Source organism: Notechis scutatus, chromosome Z (genome assembly GCF_049901735.1).
Source record: "Notechis scutatus isolate UNSWTSFEM ecotype Mainland chromosome Z, rNotScu1.2, whole genome shotgun sequence".
NCBI lineage: Eukaryota > Metazoa > Chordata > Lepidosauria > Squamata > Elapidae > Notechis > Notechis scutatus.
The window spans coordinates 45,342,279-45,365,811 of NC_142025.1; the positions used below are offsets into that span (position 1 = coordinate 45,342,279).

Consider the following 23,533-nt stretch of genomic DNA (forward strand, 5'->3'; position numbering starts at 1 on the left):
AAAACCTTCATTAGCTACCTAGAGATATTTAATTGAAACTGTGCTCAGAAATAATACAGCTCTAATGTATTCAAATTATCTGGGTAAGAACTTTGTGAGATAGTTTAGGTTATGTGATAGTGATAATTCATTTGGAAACATCTACAAATTATACATGTGTGATGGAGTCATCAGAACATGACCTCATTCTTAACTTTCATATTATCACCCTCCCAAAGGACAGTAGTCATTTTTAAATACAGCTAGTTCACATGCCTTTGGCTATCATGGATAGCCATACAGTATATGTCATATATATAGAAACGGCTGTGAAAGTCTGACTCACAGACGAACACTATACAGAAGCCTGATGATGGCAGCTGAGATTCTGCCGAAACATTGCTACAACTTTAAAAGCACAACTATAATGACGTGGGAAAATACCCAAACAAATATATATATTTTGTTCGGGTATTTTCCCACGTCATTATAGTATATATATATATCTTTGGTTATTGGGTTTTCTCCCACGTAAGATTGGAAGTATCTAGGCAACGTTTCGATGAAGTCTCATTCATCATCTTCAGGCTTGTGTCTTCCGCTCTGTGCTTCTCAGAGTGATGTGAGCTTGCAGCTGCTTCTTCCTTTTAACTGCTAGTGGGGGTGTGACTTGATTGGGTGGGGGCTTGGCTGTGTTCTGATTGGGTGGGGGTTTGTTCTCATTGGTTGGGGGTTTGGCTGTGTTCTGATTGGTTGGAGGGTTGGCCGTGTTCTGATTGGCTGGAGGTGTGTTCTGTTCGGGTGGGGCTTGCTTGTGCTCAGGTTAGTCTTAGTTGCTGGGGGATTTGAGCTGGTGAGCTGTGATCTTGCTGTTTGGCTTCGAGTTCGTGGCCGTGCCGCATCTTCATGGTGGGGTCAGTTCGCTTCATGTATGGTTCGGAGGGGTTTGAAGTGGGTAGTGATGCAGCTGCAGTGCGGCTTCTGGTCCGTGGTCGTGTCTTATCTTCTGTGTGGGTGTGAGTCTGCTTTTTACGTGGAAGTGTGGTGGTGGCATCTTGTGTGGCCCTGGTGGGTGTGGGTCTGGTGTCATTCTTCATGTTAGGTACTCGTCTGTTCATGAGGGCAGGTTTCCAAATGGCTGTTAGGCGAAAGGTGTCATCTCTTTTATTCATGCTGTGGGCGTTTTTCTATCTCTATGGCTTCTCTGATTATTCTGTTGTTGAAGTGTTCGGTTCTGGCGATAGTTCTGGTATTTTTAAAGTCAATCTCATGTCCTGTGGCTTTGAGGTGTTGGACCAGGGAAGAGGTCGGTTCTTCTTTTTTGATTGAGTTCTTATGTTCTTCAATGCGTGCACTTATTCTTCTGTTAGTTTGTCCAATGTATGTGGTGGGCAGGCGGTGCATGGGATTTCGTATACTCCTTGGTTTTCTAACTCGATTTTGTCTTTAGGGTTTCTTAGGATGGTGGATATTTTTCTGTTTGTGCAGAATGCTGTTTTAATGTTGTGTTTTTGGAGGATCTTGCTGATTTTGTCTGTAGTGCCTTTTATATATGGGAGGAGGGCTTTGCCATTCTCTTGTTCTCTGTCTTGGATTTTGGTTGGGGTTTCTTTTTGGATTAGGTGGGAAATCTTCTTTCTTTGGAATCCATTGGCTGTTAGTACGTTGGTGAGAGTGTGTAGTTCGGTTTTTAGGTGTTGTTCGTCAGCTAAGCATTTTGTTCTGGAGATGAGTGTCTCAGCTACGGAATTGATCTGTGCTGGGTGGTGGTGTGAGAGTGCGTGTAGATAGCGGTTAGTATGTGTTTTCTTCTGGTAGATGGTGTGTCCTAGGGAGCCATTGGGTTTTTTGTATACCAAGACATCTAGGAAGGGAAGTTGATTGTTAGCTTCTGTTTCCATGGTGAATTGTATTTTGGGGTGTAGGCTGTTCAGGTGTGTGAGGAAGTTGTTCAGTTTTTCTTTCCCATGTGGCCAGATTATGAAGGTGTCATCTACGTATCTGAGCCAGAGTTTGGGTTTGTGATCATATTTTTCTAGAGCTTGTGTTTCAAAGTGTTCCATGTAAAGGTTTGCGATGACAGGTGAGAGGGGTGATCCCATGGGTGCTCCTTCTATTAGTTTGTATTTTTGTCCGTTGTAGGTGAAGTATGTATTGGATAGGCAGTGGTTGGTCAGATCTAGGATGTGCTTGGGGGGTTGTATTTGTTTTGGATGGCTGTCAAGGCTTCTTTTATTGGCACTTGGGTGAAGAGGGATATGACATCGAAGCTCACTAGTAGGTCGCTGGGTTGTAAGTTTTGTTTCTTTATGATCTCGATGAACTGGAATGAGTTTCTTACATGTGAGTTGATGGATTCTGCATAGGGCTGTAGTTGTTTGGCGAGAAATTTGGCTAGGTTTTGTAGAGGTGAGCCTATGGAGCTGACTATTGGTCTAAGTGGGGTTCCTTCTTTGTGTATCTTGGGGAGACCATAAAGCTTAGGGCATCTGGATGATTTCTCTCTGGGTATGATTCTTTGCTGGATTTCTTCACTGATGGGGGAGGCTTTTATTTTGGATCTGGTGGTTTTTTCTAGGTAGGTGGTGGGGTCTGTCTTTAGGGGTTTGTATGTGGGGTCTTGGAGTAGGTTGGTTAACTTGGTTTGGTAGTCAGATGTGTTCATAACCACTGTCGCGTTGCCTTGTCTGCTGGTAGGATTATTATGCTGGTGTCTTCTTTCAGGTTAAGTAGTGCAGTTTGTTCTTCTTTGGATAAGTTGCTTTTGGGTGGTTTGCTAATGCAGAGGATGTTGGTGATTTCGAGTCTGATTCTATTAGCATCATCAGGGTTGGTTTTGGTCAGGCTGGTTTCAACTCCGCATATGATGGTTTCTGTGGGGATGTGTTTGGGAGTGACAGCAAAGTTGAATCCTTTTGAAAGGACCTTGGTTTCGGCTTCGGTGAGGATCTTGTCTGAGATGTTGTGCACTGTTTGTTTCATGTGTGGCTGTGAGGGAGGAGGAGTTGGTTTCTGGCGTTGTTGTAGTTTTCTGAGTTTGTTGGTGTGTGTGTCTGTCTTGAGGGTGGTCTGTGTTTCGGCTCTCCAGACAGTGTGAGGAGATCTTTGTTGATTTGGTCTAGGAGGAATCTTTTTGTGTGAAGTTCATTTCTAATTAGGGCCAATTCTGTTCTTTTTAGGATGTGTTTGGTGGCTGCTGTGTTGGTGTGGAATTTCAGTTGGAAGCTTGTGGGAATTAAATTTTGATCTCGGCAGTTGCATAGGAATGCGAGGTCACATAAAATGGAAGCTCTTTGGACTTCAAGTTTTTCATAAGTCCTGGTCAGATGGTGGGTTTCCTCCCCGTAGAGGTGCAATATTTGTTTTCTGAGGTTCTCGCGGGTATTTGTATGTGGATCTTTGGTTATTCGGGTTTTCTCCCACGTAAGATTGGAAGTATCTAGGCAACGTTTCGATGAAGTCTCATTCATCATCTTCAGGCTTGTGTCTTCCGCTCTGTGCTTCTCAGAGTGATGTGTACATATATATATGTACACACACAGAGAGAAATATTTAATATTTAATACTTTACTGAAAGTATACAATTACTGTATGTTATTACATCATAGTCCATATTATTTGCATTGTGTAGTTGGGCCCTGTGTAACAACTTATGAAGTAAAACAAATTTCTGCTATTAAATAATGGAGATGGACATTGCTGTTGTGCAACCAACTCAGAGGGAGATCAAATTGGGTTTGGAAAAGGCAACCCAGTTGCACTAGATTCCACAAAATAAATGAAACTAGGAAGTACATGTAAACCTATGGCATGCGTGCCACAGGTGGCACGCAGAACCATTTGCGTGGGCACGCAAGCCCCAGCCAAACTTATCTGCACTGCATATGTGCGTGCCTCCCAGCTGATTTTTGGCCCGCTTGAGGCCTTTTTTGGCCTCACAGGGGCTTGATGGAAGCCTCTGCAGCCTTTGGAGGGCAAAAAACAGGCCTCTCTCATCATTTGAAGTGATGAAACAGGCCCATTTTTTGCCTCCAAAGGCTGCAGAGGCTTCCTTCGAGCCTCTGGGAGACCGAAAAATGGGCCGAAAATCAGAAGGAAGGTGCATGCATGTGCAATGCAGATAAGGGGTGGAGGGGGGATCCTGTGCGCATGCACAGGGGCCAGGGGGGCATGCGCATTGCCTTCTGGGTGCTGGCACATGAGCACAATTTTCGGCACAGGAGCCCAAAAAGGTTAGCCACCACTGTCCTAGAGGAAATAGGACTATATTTACATTTTTATATTTTGTCTTAGAGGTGCTTTTTTTCAAAAGGCAGCTGAACTGTCTTTACTTTTCCTTGAAGACCTTTTGCTTCTCATCCAAGAAGCTTCATCAGTTCTGAGTGGATGGGGGGAGGGGAGATGGAAGGATTGTATTTCTTTGCAATCATCCAGTCATTAGCACCCTCTCTGAGAGCCATTTGGGAGTTTATCTATACCCGTAGAGTCCCTGAATCAGAATCCAAAGGTGTGAATCTTCTTGGAACTGCTGAAAGGATTGTGTTGTAGACAGGAAATAGGTGGTGCCATATTCCCCCATCTCTGTTGAGGGAGGACTGTTCAATTCTAACATAGATGACCTTTTCTTCCCCTCTTTCTAACCAACCCTCTTTCTCTACCCAGAATGTGGACTTTGCTATCTTTAAAAGACTGACCTTTGCTTTTCAAATTCAGATGAATTGCCAAATCTTGTTCTGATGAGTTTGTTCTCCTATGTTGTGCCATGGATTTGTGAAGTGGTTGTTTCTTCAATGTACAGATCTGAACATGTCTCACTGCACTGTATTGCATATACCATGTTTCTCAGTTTGTGTCTGAGTGTTTTATCCTTGGAGTGAACAAGCTTCTGCCTTAGTGTATTCTTGGGTTTGAAGGGTGCATGTATGTAGTGTTGATTGAAAATCCTCCTGATCTTTTCCAATATTCCTGCAATGTATGGAATGACAACATTGCTTCATTTTTGTTCTCTCTTTGTCAGTTATGGAGGAGCCCTGCTGAATCTCTCTCTGGGTTTGATAAAGGTGCATTTGGGATAGCTACACATTTGGCAGGTTTCCTTGACTTGTTTTTTTCTTTTCCCTCTTTATTGGCTGGCAAACTTTCATCCCAGTGGTATAAGATTCTGATCACTCCCATTTTGTGCCCCAGTGGGTGATGAGAATCCATATGTAAATACTTATCTATGTGTGCGTGGAGGTTTCTGCAAACTTCAGTGTTAAGGTTTCTGTCTTCCTTAATGTGCACTGCACAGTCCAGAAATGCCAGACAGTTTTCCTTAACATATTCCCTTGTGAACTTAATTTACATGTCCACAGAGTTGACATGTTTGGTGAAGACTTCCACTTCCTGGGTTATAATCTTGACCATGGTATCATCTACATACCATGTTTTCCTGAAAATAAGACCCACCCTGAAAATAAGCCCTAGCCTGATTTTTTTAAGTGAGCCTAATATAAGCCTACTCCAAAAATAAGACTGGGGGAGTGGGCATGGCCAGCACAAGAAGCTGCGAATGCATGGAGACTAATGGTGACCAGCAGCAGCAGCAGCCTGCCAGCCCCTTGGCACAGCACAAATAAGTCCAAGTGTGGAGGCAGAGGCAAGGAGAGACAGGCAATCCTGACCTGCTGTGTGGGAGATTTGCAGAAGGCTTATGTGGTTGCACCGGCAGCAGGCGGAGGCACAGATATGGAGGGGAGGCAGGTAATCCCAAGCCCCACACAGGTGCCTGCTTGGCATGGCCATGGGCAAGCCAAGAGACAGTGGGATGGAGTGGGTGGTGTATTGGGATTGTCTGCCTCCCCCGTGCCTCTGTCTCTACCTGGCTCTGCTGCATACTTTTTCACCCAGAGGGAGGTGAAGCTTTGTCTGCGTGCAAAAGAGGTGCTTTGAAATGGAACTAATTGCTCCTTTTCAAAGTGTCCATTTGCAAGCAGACAAAGCTTCAAGTTTCCATCATTTCTCTGTCCAAGTGAAATGTTTGGGTGCCTATGGGATGCTTGAGAACAGAGTAAATCACTCCGTTCCCAAGGACCCGATAGGCACCAAGATACTTTTCACCCAGACGGAGATGAAGTTTTGTCTGCTTGCAAATGTGGGACTTTGAAATGGAGCAATTAGCTCCTTTTCATAGCATCCCATTTTCAAGCAGATGAAGCTTCAAGTCTCTGCTGCAATGTTGACTAAAAGAGCTAGAAAATCTACACATCATTGAGTATTAGTTGCTGGACAGAAGGACAGAGTTCTTACATTCATGTCCTGCTTTGGAGCTGCCCAAAGGAGTTTACTTGGTTCCTGTGAGAATAGAATGCTTAACTACATTATATGTATCCAGCAAGGCTGGTACTAAAAAGCTTCTGTGAACAAGCAAACAAATTGTGGCATTGGGTCATTAGCTTTGCCCACCGATGCTGAAAATGGGAATGGAAATATACTACAGTTAGATTGTCCAGTTGTGTATTGTGCCCAGTTGAGGAAGATGCCAGTCTGCCTTTCTCTACAGTTAATAATTCATTGAAACAAGTCTCTAAAAACTTTCTTTAGTGGTATTTATTAGAAGGAAGATTATGGCTGCAACATGACAATTTCCGTTAATACTTTAGTTCTGAATGAGATACCAATGCTCAGTAAATGCAACCAGTGGTGGGATTCAAATTATTTTACAACTGTATCTCTGCCCTGATGATGATGGGCATGGCTGGGTGGTCATATGATTGGGTGGGCATGTCCAACTTGTTTGGTCTCATCCGTAGGAAATTTCTCCTTAATCCAACTCACAATAAAATAGCTCTGTTCCAATATTTAGAATAGAATAGAATAACAGAGTTGGAAAGGACCTTGGAGGTCTTCTAGTCCAACACCCTGCTTCGGCAGGGAACCCTATACTATTTCAGACAAATGGTTATCCAATCTCTTCTTAAAAACTTCCAGTGTTGGGCCATTTACAACTTCTGGAGGCAATTAATCCACTGATTAATTGTTCTGTCAGGAAATTTGAGGGGCTCCTACAAAAATGAGGGAGTCCATCTATTTTCCAAAGCACCAAAAGGCAAAACAAGAAACAATGGATCGAAACTAATCAAAGAAAGAAGCAACCTAAGACTAAGGAGAAATTTCCTAAGGGTGAGACCAATCAACCAATGAAATAGCTTATCTTCCCGAAGTTATCTTCATCACTACAGGCTTTCAAAAAGACTGAGGAAAGTACACCCTCAAAGAACAGTGCCAGGAACCACTAAAACAATTCAGAAAACTTAAAATAGCCATTCCTCTTTTTTTTAAAAAAGTCAATTCTAAAGCAAACACAGCAGCTGAAAGGGAAACTAAAAGCAGCAGCTCACCCTAATTGAATTGCTGCCAAAATCCATTAACCCTTCCAACTCTATTATTCTATGTTCTAAATTGGGTGCTTCACAGCAGAAGCAATACAGCTGACTTGACCACACATACATTAAATTCACAGCCTGTATGATCAAGCTGCCTCATTGTCCCCTCCTGTATCTTTTTCTCCAGGAAGAAACAAGAAGTAACCAACACTGCAGCAGCTATAAAAGATCTTGGCGAACTCCAGGGAGTATCAGCTGATCACAGAAGTGTTACTTAATAATCTTTAGAATGAAAATGTTTGTAATCTTGTCCTTCTTCCTGAAGGGGAGAGGTTAATCCCATCCCTAGATGGGTGATTGATAGGTTTCCCTGCCCTAATCCTGTCAATTTCTGTTAATAATATTGACTTGATTCAGGTGTGTCAGCTGCATTCCAGCTGCAACCGTTAAGTAGTTCTTGGCTGTCTGCCTGGAGCTATTAACTGAGGGAGAGAGAAAAAAATCCTCTCTTGCATTTTTATCCGGTTCTCCTAACTGCATAAGCAATCAACTTCAGGCAAACCTGTGAGAACCTGCTGAATCCCACCTGTGTATGCAACTCTTTTTCACCTCCTCTGGTTTTTTTATGTAGAGGACTGGAAGCTTGTCTCTTTATGAATGAGGTGCTGTCTGCATCTGTTTACTGTTTCAATAGAAACAGTGGTTGATAGTTGGCTTATTTATTTGTTGGTAATGCAACATTCATAGGCCTCCCTAATCCACATGGACTCTTAAAATTCAGTTGCATCTCTAGGGTCACATTCAGAACCAGGTATCCTCCCTGCTCCTGCAGGTGAATATTTTCATGTTCCCATTGGGAGAGTTTTAAAAAGAATAGAATAGAATAGAATAGAATAGAATAGAATAGAATAGAATAGAATAGAATAGAATAGAATAGAATAGAAAATAGAATAGAATAGAATAGAATAGAATAGAATAGAATAGAATAGAATAGAATAGAATAGAATTCTTTTATTGGCCAAGTGTGATTGGACACACAAGGAATTTGTCTTGGTGCAAATGCTCTCTGTATACATAAAAGAAAAGATACATTCATCAAGAGTCAAGAATCATAAGGTACAACCACCTAATAATAGTCATAGGGTAACAATAAGCAATCAAATCATACTTGGAAACAGTCCATATAAATAGTAAGGATACAGGCACCAAAGTTACAGTCCTACAATCACAAGTGGGAGGGGATGGGTGATAAGGAGTGATGACAATATTAATAGTAATAGTAGTGCAGACTTTGTAAATAGTTGGACAGTGTTGAGGGAATTATTTGTTTAGCAGAGTGATGGCGTTTGGGGAAAAACTGTTCTTGTGTCTAATTGTTCTGGTGTGTAACAATTATATAGTGTCTATAGTGTAGTTTTGAGGGAAGGAGTTGAAACAATTTATGTCTGGGATGTGAGGGGTCTGTAAATATTTTCACAACCCTCTTTTTGATTCATGCAGTATACAGGTCCTCAGTTGAAGGCAGGTTGGTAGTAATTGTTTTTTCTGCAGTCCTAATTATCCTCTGAAGTCTGTGTCTGTCCTGTTGGGTTGCAGAACCAAACCAGACAGTTATAGAGGTGCAGATGACAGACTCAATAATTACTCTGTAGAACTGGATCAGCAGCTCCTTGGGCAGTTTGAGCTTTCTGAGTTGGCGCAGAAAGAACATTCTTTATTGTGCTTTTTTGATGATGTTTTTGATGTTAGGTGTCCATTTTAGGTCATGTGCTATAGTAGAACCTAGAAATTTGAACCTACTGTTGATACTGTGTTGTCTAGCATTGTAAGAGGTGGTAATATGGGAGGGTTTCTTCTAAAGGCTACCACCATTTCTACAGTTTTGAGTGTGTTCAGTTCCAGATTGTTCCAGTTACACCACGAGGCAAATTGTAGAACCTCCTGTCTGTATGTAGATCCGTCATTGTCTCAAATGAGACCAATCACTGTTGTGTCATCTGCAAACTTCAGTATTTTAACAGATGGATCATTTGAGATGCAGTCATTGGTATATAGGGAGAAGAGAAGTGGAGAAAGCACACAGCTGTGTGTTAATTGTACAGGTATCAGATGTGATTCTGATATGGCACAAATTCACACACAGGGAATCACTTATATAACACAAACTAGGAGCAATTATGTCAAGGAGCTGTTTGACACAGAAGACATTTTAAGAATGGCATTATCATGTGTCTTATTATAGTTTTGCATTAAGAGTTCTCTTTCTGAATGAGCTAAGTTTAGCTTGGGTGACGTACATGTTGACTCAGTCTGATTTGATGGTCAGAAGACTAAGGAGTCACTGTGTGCATCTGTTCATCAAAACTGCCAAAGCCAGGGAATCTTTGGATAGTTTCCACCATCAAGATATATAGACATTACGAACTGTCCATACAAGACCTTGCTGAGGAAAATAACAGGCTTTTCATATAAATTGACAATGGCCATTAAGGAAGCAACAAATCTTTCCTAAATACTTCTGAAGAATGTTTTATGCTGTTGTAGGCTGAAAATGTCAATATGATGAATCATGTATACACAGTTAGCTTAGAGTGCAGACTCTTTAGAGAACCACTTGAAGGCACAAGATAGTTAAATTATTTAATCCAGTGTCAGGCAACATATGGGCCCCAAAAATGTATCTAAGTCTATCAACTTGAAAAGTCTAATGTAACTGAAGGTGAATGCTAGTAAGTACATAAGTAGCTAATATAAGCTGCATTCAATCAACCTGAACTAAATTCAGTTTTAGGTATTATCCTAGCTTTCTCCACATTTTATAGTGTGGCTGTATGGCTACAAAATGAGGCGGATTTTGATCTAAAAGCCCCCTGTGCTAGGGCAGGTTTAGTGCTGTAGTCTCTGTCTCTGTCTCCCTCTGTCTCTCTGTCTCTGTCTCTTTCTCTCTCTCTCTCTCTCACACACACACACACAAATCATAAATATATCATATGCAGAAATAACTTATTTTTATGGCTGAGCCATAAACCCCTGCATAGAAAGAGACAAGAATTGTAAACCAAGACTAAACATTCAGCTAACTAAGAATCAGTGTTCAGAGCCAAAACCAGTAATATAAAAGATAGTAGTGACTCCAACACTCATAAATAGTTGAGAAGGACAGATTTTATCCTCATTTTTCCCAGCCACAGTAGGTGGAGCCTCTCCAGATTTAGGTTTCTTCCTTTAAAACAAGGGTCTTCAAACTTGGCAAATCTAAGACTTGTGGACCTCAACCCCCAGAATTCCTGAGCTAACATGAATGAAGGAGGAATTCTGGGATTTGAAGTCCACAAGTCTTAAAGCTGTCAAGTTTGAAGACCCTTGCTTTAAAGGTTGCAGATCTGTGGGTCACTTAATGGAACAGCAGTCATCTATTTCACTCAAGTTTTTACATTGAATGTAAAAACTTTAACTACAATATATGATATGATTCTCATAGACAGAAAGAAAGAAAACTTGTCATTTCTATATTGTATTTTAAGACTTCTATGCATAATACACATGTCATACATTGCTGCTTATATAAGTATTTAGTGTTCTTCTTTGATATGGGCTTATGTCTAAGTAGAACTCCAAATATGTTGGAACTAGAATATTTATTATGTATTGGCTTGGTTATATGACCTGCTTTTGCAAGAACCAGGCAATGGATAGATATGACATCAACATAGAAACTATTTGAGCACTGAAGATGACTCATTGACATATCTAAGTGGGCTGGTTAGCTGCGTAAATAGATTCTGTGTTTACAAATCCCACTGAACCACGAATTAGTCAATCACATTTTGGTCTAATATGTTCGGCAATCCTAGCTTCTCGGTTTAGATTCATTCATTCACTGGGAACCCAGGAAACTGAAATGAGTAAACCATAGTAATTACACCTAGAAAAACATGTTGTGTGGACACAACCAGAAAGAGAAAGACTAAGGTGGAAGGGGGTGGGATTCAAAGAACATTAGGGTAGGCTAGAGATACATGAAAATGGGAGTCTAGTTTATAAGAGGAAAGAGTTTATCTTGGGTAACATGAGCTGGGTATGTTGAGTACATGGGTCTTAAACAATTGGGAAAGAGCTGTGCGCTGACCCTGATTGAAAGGAATTAAATTTAAGTTTTTGAGTTTATCTTGCATCCCTAATTTTTGTTGTTCTTTGTGGGAATTATTGGTTACATCTTTTTGTTTGAAATGGGTTTGTATTGGAATAGAGCATTATGTAAATTACCTGGTCAGACAGTTACTCATTCATAGGTTAGATGGGCAAATTGTACTGGATGCAGTTATCTAGATTTCAAATGTAGATTTTCCATATCATCTGCTGTTTTAAGAAATGCCCTGAATTAAATCTGGAATTTACTTTAGACAATTTCATATCTGTTATTCTAATGCCCATCAGGTGGCAGCACACAGCTAACCTGAGCTAATTTCAAAAAGATAAAGTAGTGAATTAGACCTGGTTAACATTTAGCCAAAATGCTTAGCAAACTCCAGAGGCTAGATTGAGAAACTTAAAAAAAAAACTTAGGAAGAAAATGAAATGGCAAGCCACTTCACATTACTATTAGGAATAAAAGTTCTGATTGTGTAAAGGGCTCTTTACCTTAGCTACTTCCTAGCTATACCATCTTCCAAATGAGAGAATTATAACATTCTACTGCAGAATAAAAACAAAAACGAAGTATGAGATCAATCATCAAAAGCATTGTATTCAAGTTGAAAACCAAGGAACTACAAAGAGGCTTGCTTGAAGATATATGGGAATTAATTTATAATACTGTTTATAATACTGAAGATGGATTATTTTCTACATTAAAATGCTAATTTCTATTAGGCAAAGCTTATCTGCTGTTTAAAGTAGCTACTTTTTTATTTTAAAAAATCTGCAGGCCTTGCATTTCAGAGGACCTAAAAATAGGTTTTCTCATCTCTGATCATGCCACCCAAACTGAGATAAGTGAAGTAGGAGATCTAAAACAGTCTACAGCAATGACAAGAACTTTATTAGAGGTAACTTTAATTACCATTTTTCAGATATTACCTTTTTATCTTTATTGTGCTTTTTACCTTGCCTTGTTTTATTATAAGTCTCCAGTTTGAAGTTAGAGAGTACATTAAATTACATTGAATTGACCAAAACGGATTCTTACCGAATAGACAAATTAAAAGTAATACCAGAATGGTATTGAATATAATAGAATATTATGAAGCAAACCCAGGAAAACAATTGGCAATGGTCTTCCTCAATGCGCAAAAGGCATTTGACAATGCTAATTGGCAGTTCATAATACAACAATTAAAAAGCATGCAATTCGGCAATAAATCTATTAAACTGATTTCGACAATTTATATGACACAGATGGCCAGTGTAATAATGAACGGTGACAGATGGAAACATTCAAGATCAACAAGGGAGTAAGGCAGGGATGCCCACTGTCACTCCTTCTCTTTATTCTTACCTTAGAAAACTTATTGGAAAACGTTAGGAAAAATGTAGAAATTAAAGGGACTTTAATTAAAAAGGAGCACTATAAGGTCCAGGCATTTGCCGATGATATAGGTTTTTTTTTGGGGGGGGGGAAGATCCAGAGGATACAGGAGTAAAATTAATAAAGGAAATAGAGGAATTTGGCAAGGTCACAGGCCTTAAGATTAATAAAAACAAAACAAAATTATTGACTACAAATTTAAAAGATAAGCAAAAAAAAGAATTAGAAGGAAAATTGGGAATGCAAAGTGTGAAAAAGGTAAAATATTTAGGCATTTGGTTAACAGCAAGATGCTCTTCAATCAAAAAAGTTAACTATGACAAATTAATAATACAAATCAAAAAAGAATTGGAAATGTGGGGGAAATTACAGCTATCACTACTGGGGAAAATTGCGGCAATTAAAATGTCTACCCTACCAAAAATGGTATATCTTTTTCAAACTGTACCAATAAGATTGGATAAAACTTTTTTTAGAGAATTACATCGAATAATAAGTAAATTTGTTTAGGATGGGAAAAAAGCTAGGATAAAAATGAAATTGTTACAGGACAAAAGAGAAAGGGGTGGCTTTGGACTCCCTGACTGGGAAATGTATCATCAGGCTGCGGCAATGGTATGTATTAAAGATTGGATCAACCTGGAAAATAGAAGAGTATCACGACTTGCAGAGAGGGTGGCATAGTTTCCTATGGGATGTGAAATGTAAACAGCATGCATATTTTCAGAGACACATGATTAGAGATTCATGAATTCGGACATGGAACAAGATTAAAAAGAATCATTATACTAAAATACCAAACTGGCTGTCAACTATGGAAGCACAAATCTACCCAAATGCAATAGATCTGGGAAAAAAGAGGAATTACAAAGGCCTATTAGACACACAAGGAAGATTAAAAATGAGACAAGAATTAGAGCAACAAAATATAAAGATAGATTGGTGGCCATACATGCAAATTCAGGTGAGATATCAGAAGGACAAAGAACAATTTGGTTTCTGCATGGAAAAGCATCAATTAGATAAAATTCTACAAGAAATTGAAAAGAAAATGATTTCAAGAATGTGTAACTTTCTATTAGATTTTAAAATGGAAGAGGAGGTGGTCAAAGAGACGGTGGTGGTATAGGCAAAAAATGTTGGCCACAATATAGACCACAATATAAAAAATTGGGAGAGAATATGGGGATCAAATTACAAACTAATTACATCTACAGCATACAAGGAAAATCAATACAAAATGTTCTACAGATACAAAATGTTCTACCTTCCTCCCGCTAGACTGGCAAAATGTTTAATTCAGACTCAAATTGTTGGAAATGTGGAAAAGAAAAAGGCACTTATCTTCATACCTGGTGTATATGCCAGGAAGTGAAAAAATATTGGAATACAATTAGACAATGGATAGAAAAAATCACGAATCAGAAAATTGAATTTAATCCGGAAATTTTTTATTAGGTATAATAACACAAAAATGCAATAAAATAGATACATTATGTTACATATATTAACAGCTGCAAGGATTTCGTACGCACAACTCTGGAAGGAAAAAAGGTTTCCACCGGAAGGCATGGTTATAAAAAAAATAATAGATTGTATAGAGATGATGATGGCTTATGATGAAAATAAAAGACAGAGAGGATTCAATTTATTATAGGGCCTGGTATGCATGGTATGAGTGGTTTAGAAATAAAAATAAAATAAAATGGCAATTAGGAAAAGAATGAGAGAATATGTAAATATGTAAATATACCATGGAGAAGATTGAGATGTAAAAGATATTGATTTATAGTAAGAGTAAGATGTAGTGGTAAAGGAATAAGTAAATACGTATGCTGAAAAATGTGAGGAGATGCAAAAGATGCCTTGATGTTGATAACAATGTACAAAGTTTTATTTTATGTTTTTAAAATTTGGAAACTTAATAAAATTTATTTAATAAAAAAGAATTACATTGAATTGTTGCAGTCCATGTGATTAATTGCCCTTGTTTAGATAAGGCTAGTTCATATATAAAATCTGTATGGGATTCATATGTCTTTGGTCATCATTATACTTCAATATTTGTAAAGATCTTTGCTTCACTGATATTTACATTTGCATTTTTGATCAGCTTTCATATTATTTCTTCTTTATTTTCAATTACCCACAAAACATTGAGGTAGAAAGTGAAACCAAAGTAAATAAATCCATCATAGTCAGTATCCACTTTTCGTAATCACAACAGTTCCAAAATAAATTATGAATTTATTTAACATTTATCTTTTTTGAATTTTTAGTTTGCATACTCTCTCTGTGATGACTTTGCAATGTATAAAAATATTCTGAAAATACAGTATGAGGAAAAAATACAGGAATATTCATCCAAACTCTGGCTAGAGATAACTGACCGACTGGAAGACATTGACAAACTTTATAAGCAGGTACAATTTAATGTCCTTCATCTTCAGTTTGCACCCATGATTGCTTCTGTGCTGTTTATAAATAGCTCATGAAAGAATAACCAGATAATTACAAAAGACCAATCCAATTAATATAAAAGTGAGTGTTGATTATTTAAATTGTTTAGAACTTTCTTTAAGGAGGAGGAAGAAGAGAAAGAGAAGATGATAAAGCAGAAGAACAGAATAGAATAGAATAGACAAAATTGGAAGAGACCTTGGAGGTCTTCTAGTCCAATCCACTGCTCAGGCAGGAAACCCGAAACCATTTCAGACAAATGGTTATCTAATCTCTTCTTAAAAACTTCCAGTGTTGGAGAATTCACAACTTCTGGAGGCAAATAGTTCCACTGGTTAATTGTTCTAATTGTCAGGAAATTTCTCCTTAGTTCTAAGTTGCTTCTCTCCTTGATTAGTTTCCACCCATTGCTTCTTGTCCTGCCCTCAGGTGCTTTGGAGAATAGCTTGACTCCCTCTTCTTTGTGGAATGCTACTATCATGTCACCCCTCGTCCTTCTTTTTATTAAACTAGACATACCCAATTCCAATAACCATTCTTCATATGTTTTAGCCTCCAGTCCAGAGGTGGTATTCAGCCAGTTCTGATGTGTTCTGGAGAACCAGTAGCATAAATTTTGAGTAGTCCGGAGAACCAGCAAATACCACCTCTGTCTGGCCCTGCCCCATCTGTTGTCTGCCTCCCGAGTCCTGGCTGATTAGCTGGGTCTTTTGTTGCCTTGCACAGGAGAACGGAGCTGGAAAGCAGGTTAGTGGGGTGGGGAGGGAATGGAGATTTTGCAGTATATCCTTCCCCTGGAGTAGGGTGGAAATTGGGATTTTACAGTATCCTTCCCATGCCATGCCCACCAAGCCACATCCACCAAGCTACACCCACAGAACTAGTAGTAAAAAAATTTGAATACCACCACTGCCCCAGTCCCTTTGTTGCTCTTCTCTTTGTTGCTCTTCTCTGCACTCTTTCTAGAGTCTCAACATCTTTTTTACATTGTGGTGACCAAAACTGAAGATTTAGTATTGTAAGTCAGCCCTAAAATTCAGGCAGCCCGCTGACCTTAAGTGACATTGGAGCTGCATTAAGGTCCTTTGTGTTTTCAAAACTAATTCCTTATCTCACGAAGGACCATACAGATAGTTCTCAACTTAAAATATTTTGTTTAAATGACTGTTCGAAGTTACAACGGCACCGAAAAGGATGATTTATGTGCATTGTTCATACTTACAATCGTTGCACCATGGTCACATGATCAAAATTGGGATACTTGACAACTGGTTGATATTTATAACAGTTGCAGTGTCCCAGGGTCATGTGATCATCTTTTGTGACCTTCTGATGAGCAAGTCAATGGGAAAGCCAGATTCTCTTAACAACCATGTTACTAACTTAGCAATTGAGTCATTCACTTAACAATTGTGGCAAGAAAGGTCATAAAACTGGGCAAAACTCACTTAACAGCTATCATGCTTAGCAATAAAAATTTGAGCTCAGTTGTAATCATAAGTTGAGGACTACCTGTTAATTATTTCTTCTTCAGTTGTTCTTCCATGCCCAAACTTGATCACTAACTTACTACACAGCAGAGAAAATACACAAATTAGCCTTAATTTCCCCCTGTTCCCTTCATACGGTATGTGGAAAAAGAATGTTTATATTTCATGATTTTTCCCTTGATTATTTTACACAGGATCTCATAACTCAGGCTTTCCAAGACTGGCAGCCAGAAGTGTTTTATTTATTGATTGATTTGATTTGTTAATCGCTTACAAGATAATAGGTATCAATATAAAGATGAGTAAGAATACAGGAAATAGCTACGAATAAATGAGGAGAATAGGACAGGGACAGTAGGCACTTATGCACGCCCCTTACAGACCTCTGAGGAATGGGGTGAGGTCAATAGTGGATATCTTGAGGTTAAAGGAGTGGGGATTAGAGGATGTAACAACAGGGTCAGGTAGTGCATTCCAGGCATTGACCACTCTGTTGCTGAAGTCGTACTTTCTGCAATCCAGTTTGAAGCGGTTTACATTGAGTTTGTATCTGTTGTGTGCTCTTGTATTGTTGTGGTTGAAACTGAAGTAGTCATTGACTGGAAGGACATTGTAGTAGATAATTTTGTGTATAAGTCTCAACAATATTAGGAGTCAGATCGATCAAATTCAGTCATGTCTTCCTTAATCAGGAAGCATCCAGATATGCTAGATTAAAATTCTTATGGTGTGCACTCTGAGAGTTTGCCAAGATCATGAAGGAGAGACCTCCAGACAAATTGACTTATGGGTCACACTATGGAGTAGCTCCATACTTTTATATATATAACTTAAGAAAACAAATATATATATATATATATATATATATATATATATATATATATATATATATATATATATATATATATATATATATATATATATATGGAAATTTGATAAGAACTTTTTTTTCTATAATGGGGATTATTTATTTAATTTAATTTAATACTTTATGCAAATATGAATTCTTTTTTTTTAATTACAGAAAGAAATGAAAACACGTTATAGCTACCAACAACAATTAAGTGATGCACTTGCTATTCTTAAAATGAACTATTCAGTGAGTTTTTGATTATGTTTACTTGAGGCATCTAATACAATATATTGTATGTTCTTTGCTCTGATTTTTATTAAAGTGGTTGGAAGTTTTTCTAAATCATATGTTTTTCATTATTACCTGGTTTTACCATCTTTTTCATTCTGTGCCTTTATTGTACTGTTCTTTTATTGCTATTTTTCTGTGTTCGTGAATTGGCCAGAGTCACTTGGAGTCAGGCCATGTAAAATTTAAATACAAAAAAAAGTAGAGGGAGATAGCTTACTTATATTTACTAGATTAAATTTGGTATTTGAAGCAAATTCTCTCAATGTTTTAACTTTCTGATCAAGAACCTGAATTGATAAAACAACACGTAAGTGAAACAATCTGAAAGTCTAAAGGAGCAATGTGGAAACATGTGAGGTTCTCTTATGTAGATGTTGTGATTGCCCAATCATTATTTAAAGCAATTTTTACATAAGAGTAACAGGACCACTGGAATACATTGGCTTCCCGAATCCCACCTAAACATTGCCATTCCATCTACTGAAATACATTCAAAAGAGATATGCATGGTAATGACAGAAACTATGGTTTCGAAGAGGATTGTATTAGTTTATGGAAGCTAATACTGTCAGTGGCTATAAATATGGGTAGTTAGTTGTTCATTACATTCTGAATTGTAAGCTGCAAGTCTTACATGCTGACTGCTAAAAGTGAAAGGTGCTATCATACTCTAATTTATATTTGACAGTTTCACTGACTCATCCAGCAGGCCACTGTGACATTCAATGCTGGACTGCATGGATTTAAGGCCCCTCCTATTTATCCCAAATTTAGCTGTTAAATAGGTGGTGGTTTAGGGTTTAACTGTTGTAAGCTGGAAGTACAGCCATTGTATTTCCTCCCCTTTACGTTAGTTATGTGTGCCTCTAGGATGGCACTCATTATATTCCATTCCATGAACTGCATTGGCTGTTGGTTTGCTTCCAGGCGCAATTCAAGGTGCTGACTTTTGAAGGGCTACATGGCATGGGGTCAGGCTATATGAGGGAACACTATCCGCCTATCCCATCAAAGCCAGAAGGATGGGTGTGTTGCATGTCCTGTTTGCTAAACAGTTCTATCTGATGGGACCCGGGCAGTGTGTTTTTTCTGCTGTGGCTTCTGCCCTCTAAAACATCATGCCGCCTCCGGAGGGGGAGTTAGTTCTATCCCTGTTAGTCTTTTGGAAGGCCCTGAAAACGTGGCTTTTCCAGCAGCTTTGGGTCCCATGGGGGATTCCACAGGATGGTCGTATTGAATTAGATGGATGTTCCCCTCCTGCTTCATTGCTTTAATTTATATTTTATAGGGGTTTCTTTTAACTGCTGAAACATTCTTTTAATTGTTAGTTAAGTCCAGAGTCACGTTTGGTTAGATGGGCACTAGATAAATTTATTAAATTAGTAAATATTTATCCTCTTCTGCAGTGATTGCCACTGTTTCCTAATCTGAACATCTCCCCTCTCCCAGGGAAATAATTTCTTCAAGATGTTTTATCTTGTGAGTTAATTAAAGTTTGGGGGGTTGGTGGGACACAAACTGCTGTATCATAAAATATCAGACCTTTCCCTCATCTTCCTTGGCCACCTCATAATTGAAATAAACACAAAAGCTCTTATTCTTTTTCTTTAGATTCAAACCAAAAAGAATGGTAAAACACATTCATAAACCATATGCCTCCTGAAGCTGCTCGTGTTGTTGTAACTGGGCAACTAACTATAATGGGATCTCTTATTATTCCTCCTTTTGTTTTGACAGAAATATGCACAAGTTGATGAACAATGTAAAGTGGATTTATCAGCTGCAAAAATAGATAAGTTAAGGAGAATCATTGATGAGCAAGCAGATAAAATTGAATATTTAACAGCGCTGTTAGAGGAAGAGAAAGACATGAGAGATGAAAAGGTATGTTGTTTTTCACAGCCATTAAAGACATTAGGCCAGTTGTAGGATTGCTTCATTGAGGTTTGTGGTCTAGTCAACCCCACATTTATGTGCTCCTGTCTGATATCCAAGCAAGTCTGCAGAGCCATATTTGTATAACTCTCTGGAAAGTAAGGAGAGTGAACGCCTGCCTCACCTCTGGAAGGAAATGTTGCACAAGATGAAGGCAATGGCAGAAAAGTTTCTGTTCCTGGATTCCACAGTTGGAATTCTTTACCTTCCATAACATGCCTTACTGACTGAAGATGATTCCTTAGGTAATCTAATGTCATGTCAGGTAGGCCTTAAAAATCATAACCAATACCTTGACCCAGAAGCAGACTGACATCCAATGCAGCCCAAGCAGTAAAGATGTTATATAAGACATTCTTTGGCTGTGCAGCTATATTTTGTACCAACTGATGCAATCAAGGTGCGATGCAATCAAAGATAAATCTGCCTTAAAATAAAATATTTTTTTCCAATTTTGTTGGAGGAGTTTACACTCTCTCACACACTCTCTCTCTCTCTCTCACACACACACACTCCTACACTAGGTCATTAGATTGAGCTCACCTTGGCTTAGCCTGGGTCTTTTGTGTATCTTCAAATAACCATTAACTTACCTATTTTGAAGGTACAGAATGAAATAAGGTCATCCATGTCATTTTTTAATAAATAACTGGGAGCACAGAGTAAATAGAATTGACACTGAACTGGAGGAAATAGCAAAAACCTTAAAAGACAGAGATAACATTAAAACAATCTTGAAAGTTAGAAAATTGAGTAGATAATAACAAATGAAATAGAGATCAATATAATTTTTTTTATTTAAAAAAAGAAAGCAATAGGATACTAGCTTGATCTTGACTAAAAGGTCCAGAAGATTATTCCCAAATTAATTTATACTCCAAGAAAAAATCCCATTCAAATTCAAACATCTGGAAAATATTTTCATAACATAAAATCTTAGTTTAGAAATGTATGTGGTTCTTTGATTCTGATAATACTTTTTATAGAAAATGCAACCACCAATTAATGAGGGAAGATTTGGTTTTCTGAAATAGGAGATTTGTCTTCAAACTTACCTATTGTCAAGTATTAAATGCTGGGAGCTAATAATTGATGTTAATTTTCAGGCAAGGGCAACTTTGGTATGCACATAGAGAGCACAGTTTGTTTAATAGACAGTATTCTAAAGAGACAGGATCTAAATACAGTATTTCTGGGAACAAGTGTGTCAATTAGAAAGCTATGCAATATAATATCTTAAATAATCTTGATTTTTTTTCCCATGCCATATTGATATTATGAGGAAATCCAACATTAAAAATTGGAAAAAAAGATGGTGATATGGAAAAATTGGATGAAATCTCAGATATTGAGTTTGGATCAATTGATAGATGATGATGATAAGAGACAATATATGTGTTAAGAGACAATGATCATCTACCAGATGTAATCTAATGGCAATAATGACAGCTAGACACCTCTATTAACAACATTGTTTAAACCAGTAATATTTTCAGCTTCTCAGACATCTAAGATACAAAACAGTTGGTTAAATCTTTTAAAAGTTTAAAAAAAAACTATTACAGGTAGTTCTTGAGTTACAACAGTTCCTTTGATGACTGTTCAAAGTTACAACAGCACTGAAAAAAGTTACTTTTGACCATGTTTCACACTTATGATCATTGTGGTATCCCCATGGTTACCTGATCAAAATTCCATCACTTGGCAACTGACTCATATTTATGATGGTTGCAGTGTCTCAGGGTCATGTAATTACTTTTTACAATCTTCTGACAAGCAAAATCAATGGAAAATCCAGATTCCCTTAACAACTATGTAACTAACTTAAAACTGCAGTGATTCTCTTAACAACTATGCTAGGAAAGATTGTAAAATGGAAATGAAAACTCAATTTTAACAAATGTTTCACTTAGCAACAGAATTTTGGGTTCAATTGTGATCATGTGTTAAGGCCTACCTATGTTAATTTCAATGAGTCAACTTGACATGCAGATGGTAAGAGATGAGTGGAAGGAAGAATTAGAAGTTTCTCAGCTTAGACACTGAGAGTGTGTCTTAACTTCTATACCTAGGGTGCCAATGGACCTTAGTCTACAAATTATACAAGAAAAAATAGTATTGAAAATTGTAACTCTAAGTTGTAACTTTTAACAGTTTATACAAAAATCTAATAAAAACAAGTTTAAAATTAATTTTAAGTGTATGAAATATCAATTACCACTTTAAAACAAGCAAACAGTGGCCAAAGTCATTGTAAAAGCTCCAAATCATTGCCAGACTCCAAAACTTAGCAAAAGAAATTGATTAAGGAATTGGGCTTAATGGCTGGAACAGTAGTATCAAACTCAAGGGCTGGATCCGGCCTGTGATGTGGCTACATCTGGCCTGCAGAGCTTCCCTTGAAATGGCGAGGGGGTTGGCCCCCGCCATCTTGGCCCCACCTCTCCTTGCCCAGCCTTGCCTCACCTCACCCGCAGCAGCACTGACAGCAGCAGCCTCGAGGAAGAGGTAAGCATGGCCAGGCACCTCCTCGGGGAAGCACAGCTGGGCTGGACTGTGGGTCCCGGTGCCACAGGAGCTCATGAGCCGGCCACGCCCACCCAGCCATACCCACCTCATAGTCTTACATGCAACTGGCCTTTTGAGGGCAACCATAATGCTGATGCAGACCTCAATTAAATTGAGTTTGACACCCCTAGGCTGGAATGACTCTTTCTAACATTACAGGAAATCCTCGACTTATGATCACAGCTGAGCCCAGAATTTTGATAATAATGACATGGTCGTTAAGCAAAATATGTGATTGTTAATCACATTGTAAGCCTGAATCCAGCGTATCCAATGGGTATCTTTTGCCAGAAAATGGCAACAAATTTTGCTAAACGGCCTCATATTATTGTAGGACTACAACCAATTGCAAATGGTAATCAATTGCCAAGCATACAAAATGAAACCACATGACTGCAGGGATGATGATCAGTTGTAACAGGTCATAAGTTACTTTTTTAAAAAGACTGTTATATCTTCAAATGCTCATTAGGGAAATAGTCACAAGTCAAGGACTACCTCTATAACTCTGTATGTTTGTGTGCTTGTGTTAACTAATTATGTTTGCTCATTTAAATTAAATTAAATCAAGTGAAATGCTGTATCCTTCTTGCTGTTCCTTAAATAATAAACCTGTACAACAGCTCCCTCTTGTGGATCTAATCATACTAACATACTTATATGCAGATTTTTCCTTAGAAAGGAGAAACAAAAATATTATAAAAGACTACAGAAGCTGTTGTTCCTGCTAATGGGATTTTGTGCAAAATCTATTTTGATTTTGCAGTTCAACTTACTTTCATCCATTGTAATTTCTGTATAGATTTTTATGAGGCAGAAAACACTGGAATAAAATCAGCAGTGTGGTACGTATTGGTAAATGAAGATTATAAGAGAGTGAAAGGTGTAAGAGTTTGGATTCACTTTCTAAAGGGCAACTTGGAGACTAGAGGCAGTGATGGGAAACAATTCCAGCATTTTTCTTTCCTAAAGTTGAGTGACTTTTAACTTGCTATAACCAATTTGTTAATTACTTTTGAATCAGAACTCCTGATTTAAATAAAGTCTAGGAAAATATTTTAAAAGA

The 23,533-nt window shown here is 38.2% G+C and overlaps 1 protein-coding gene across 1 annotated transcript in view; it reads left to right on the top strand.

Moving 5' to 3' along the window:
- Positions 1–23,533, top strand: part of CZH10orf67 (chromosome Z C10orf67 homolog) — a 109,119-nt gene that overhangs the window by 21,763 nt on the left and 63,823 nt on the right. The window contains exons 3-6 of the mRNA XM_087947187.1: positions 12,271–12,391; positions 15,150–15,293; positions 17,845–17,919; positions 19,702–19,848. Of these exons, the coding sequence (XP_087803313.1) occupies positions 12,271–12,391; positions 15,150–15,293; positions 17,845–17,919; positions 19,702–19,848 (487 nt within the window). The remainder of the gene's footprint in view (positions 1–12,270; positions 12,392–15,149; positions 15,294–17,844; positions 17,920–19,701; positions 19,849–23,533) is intronic.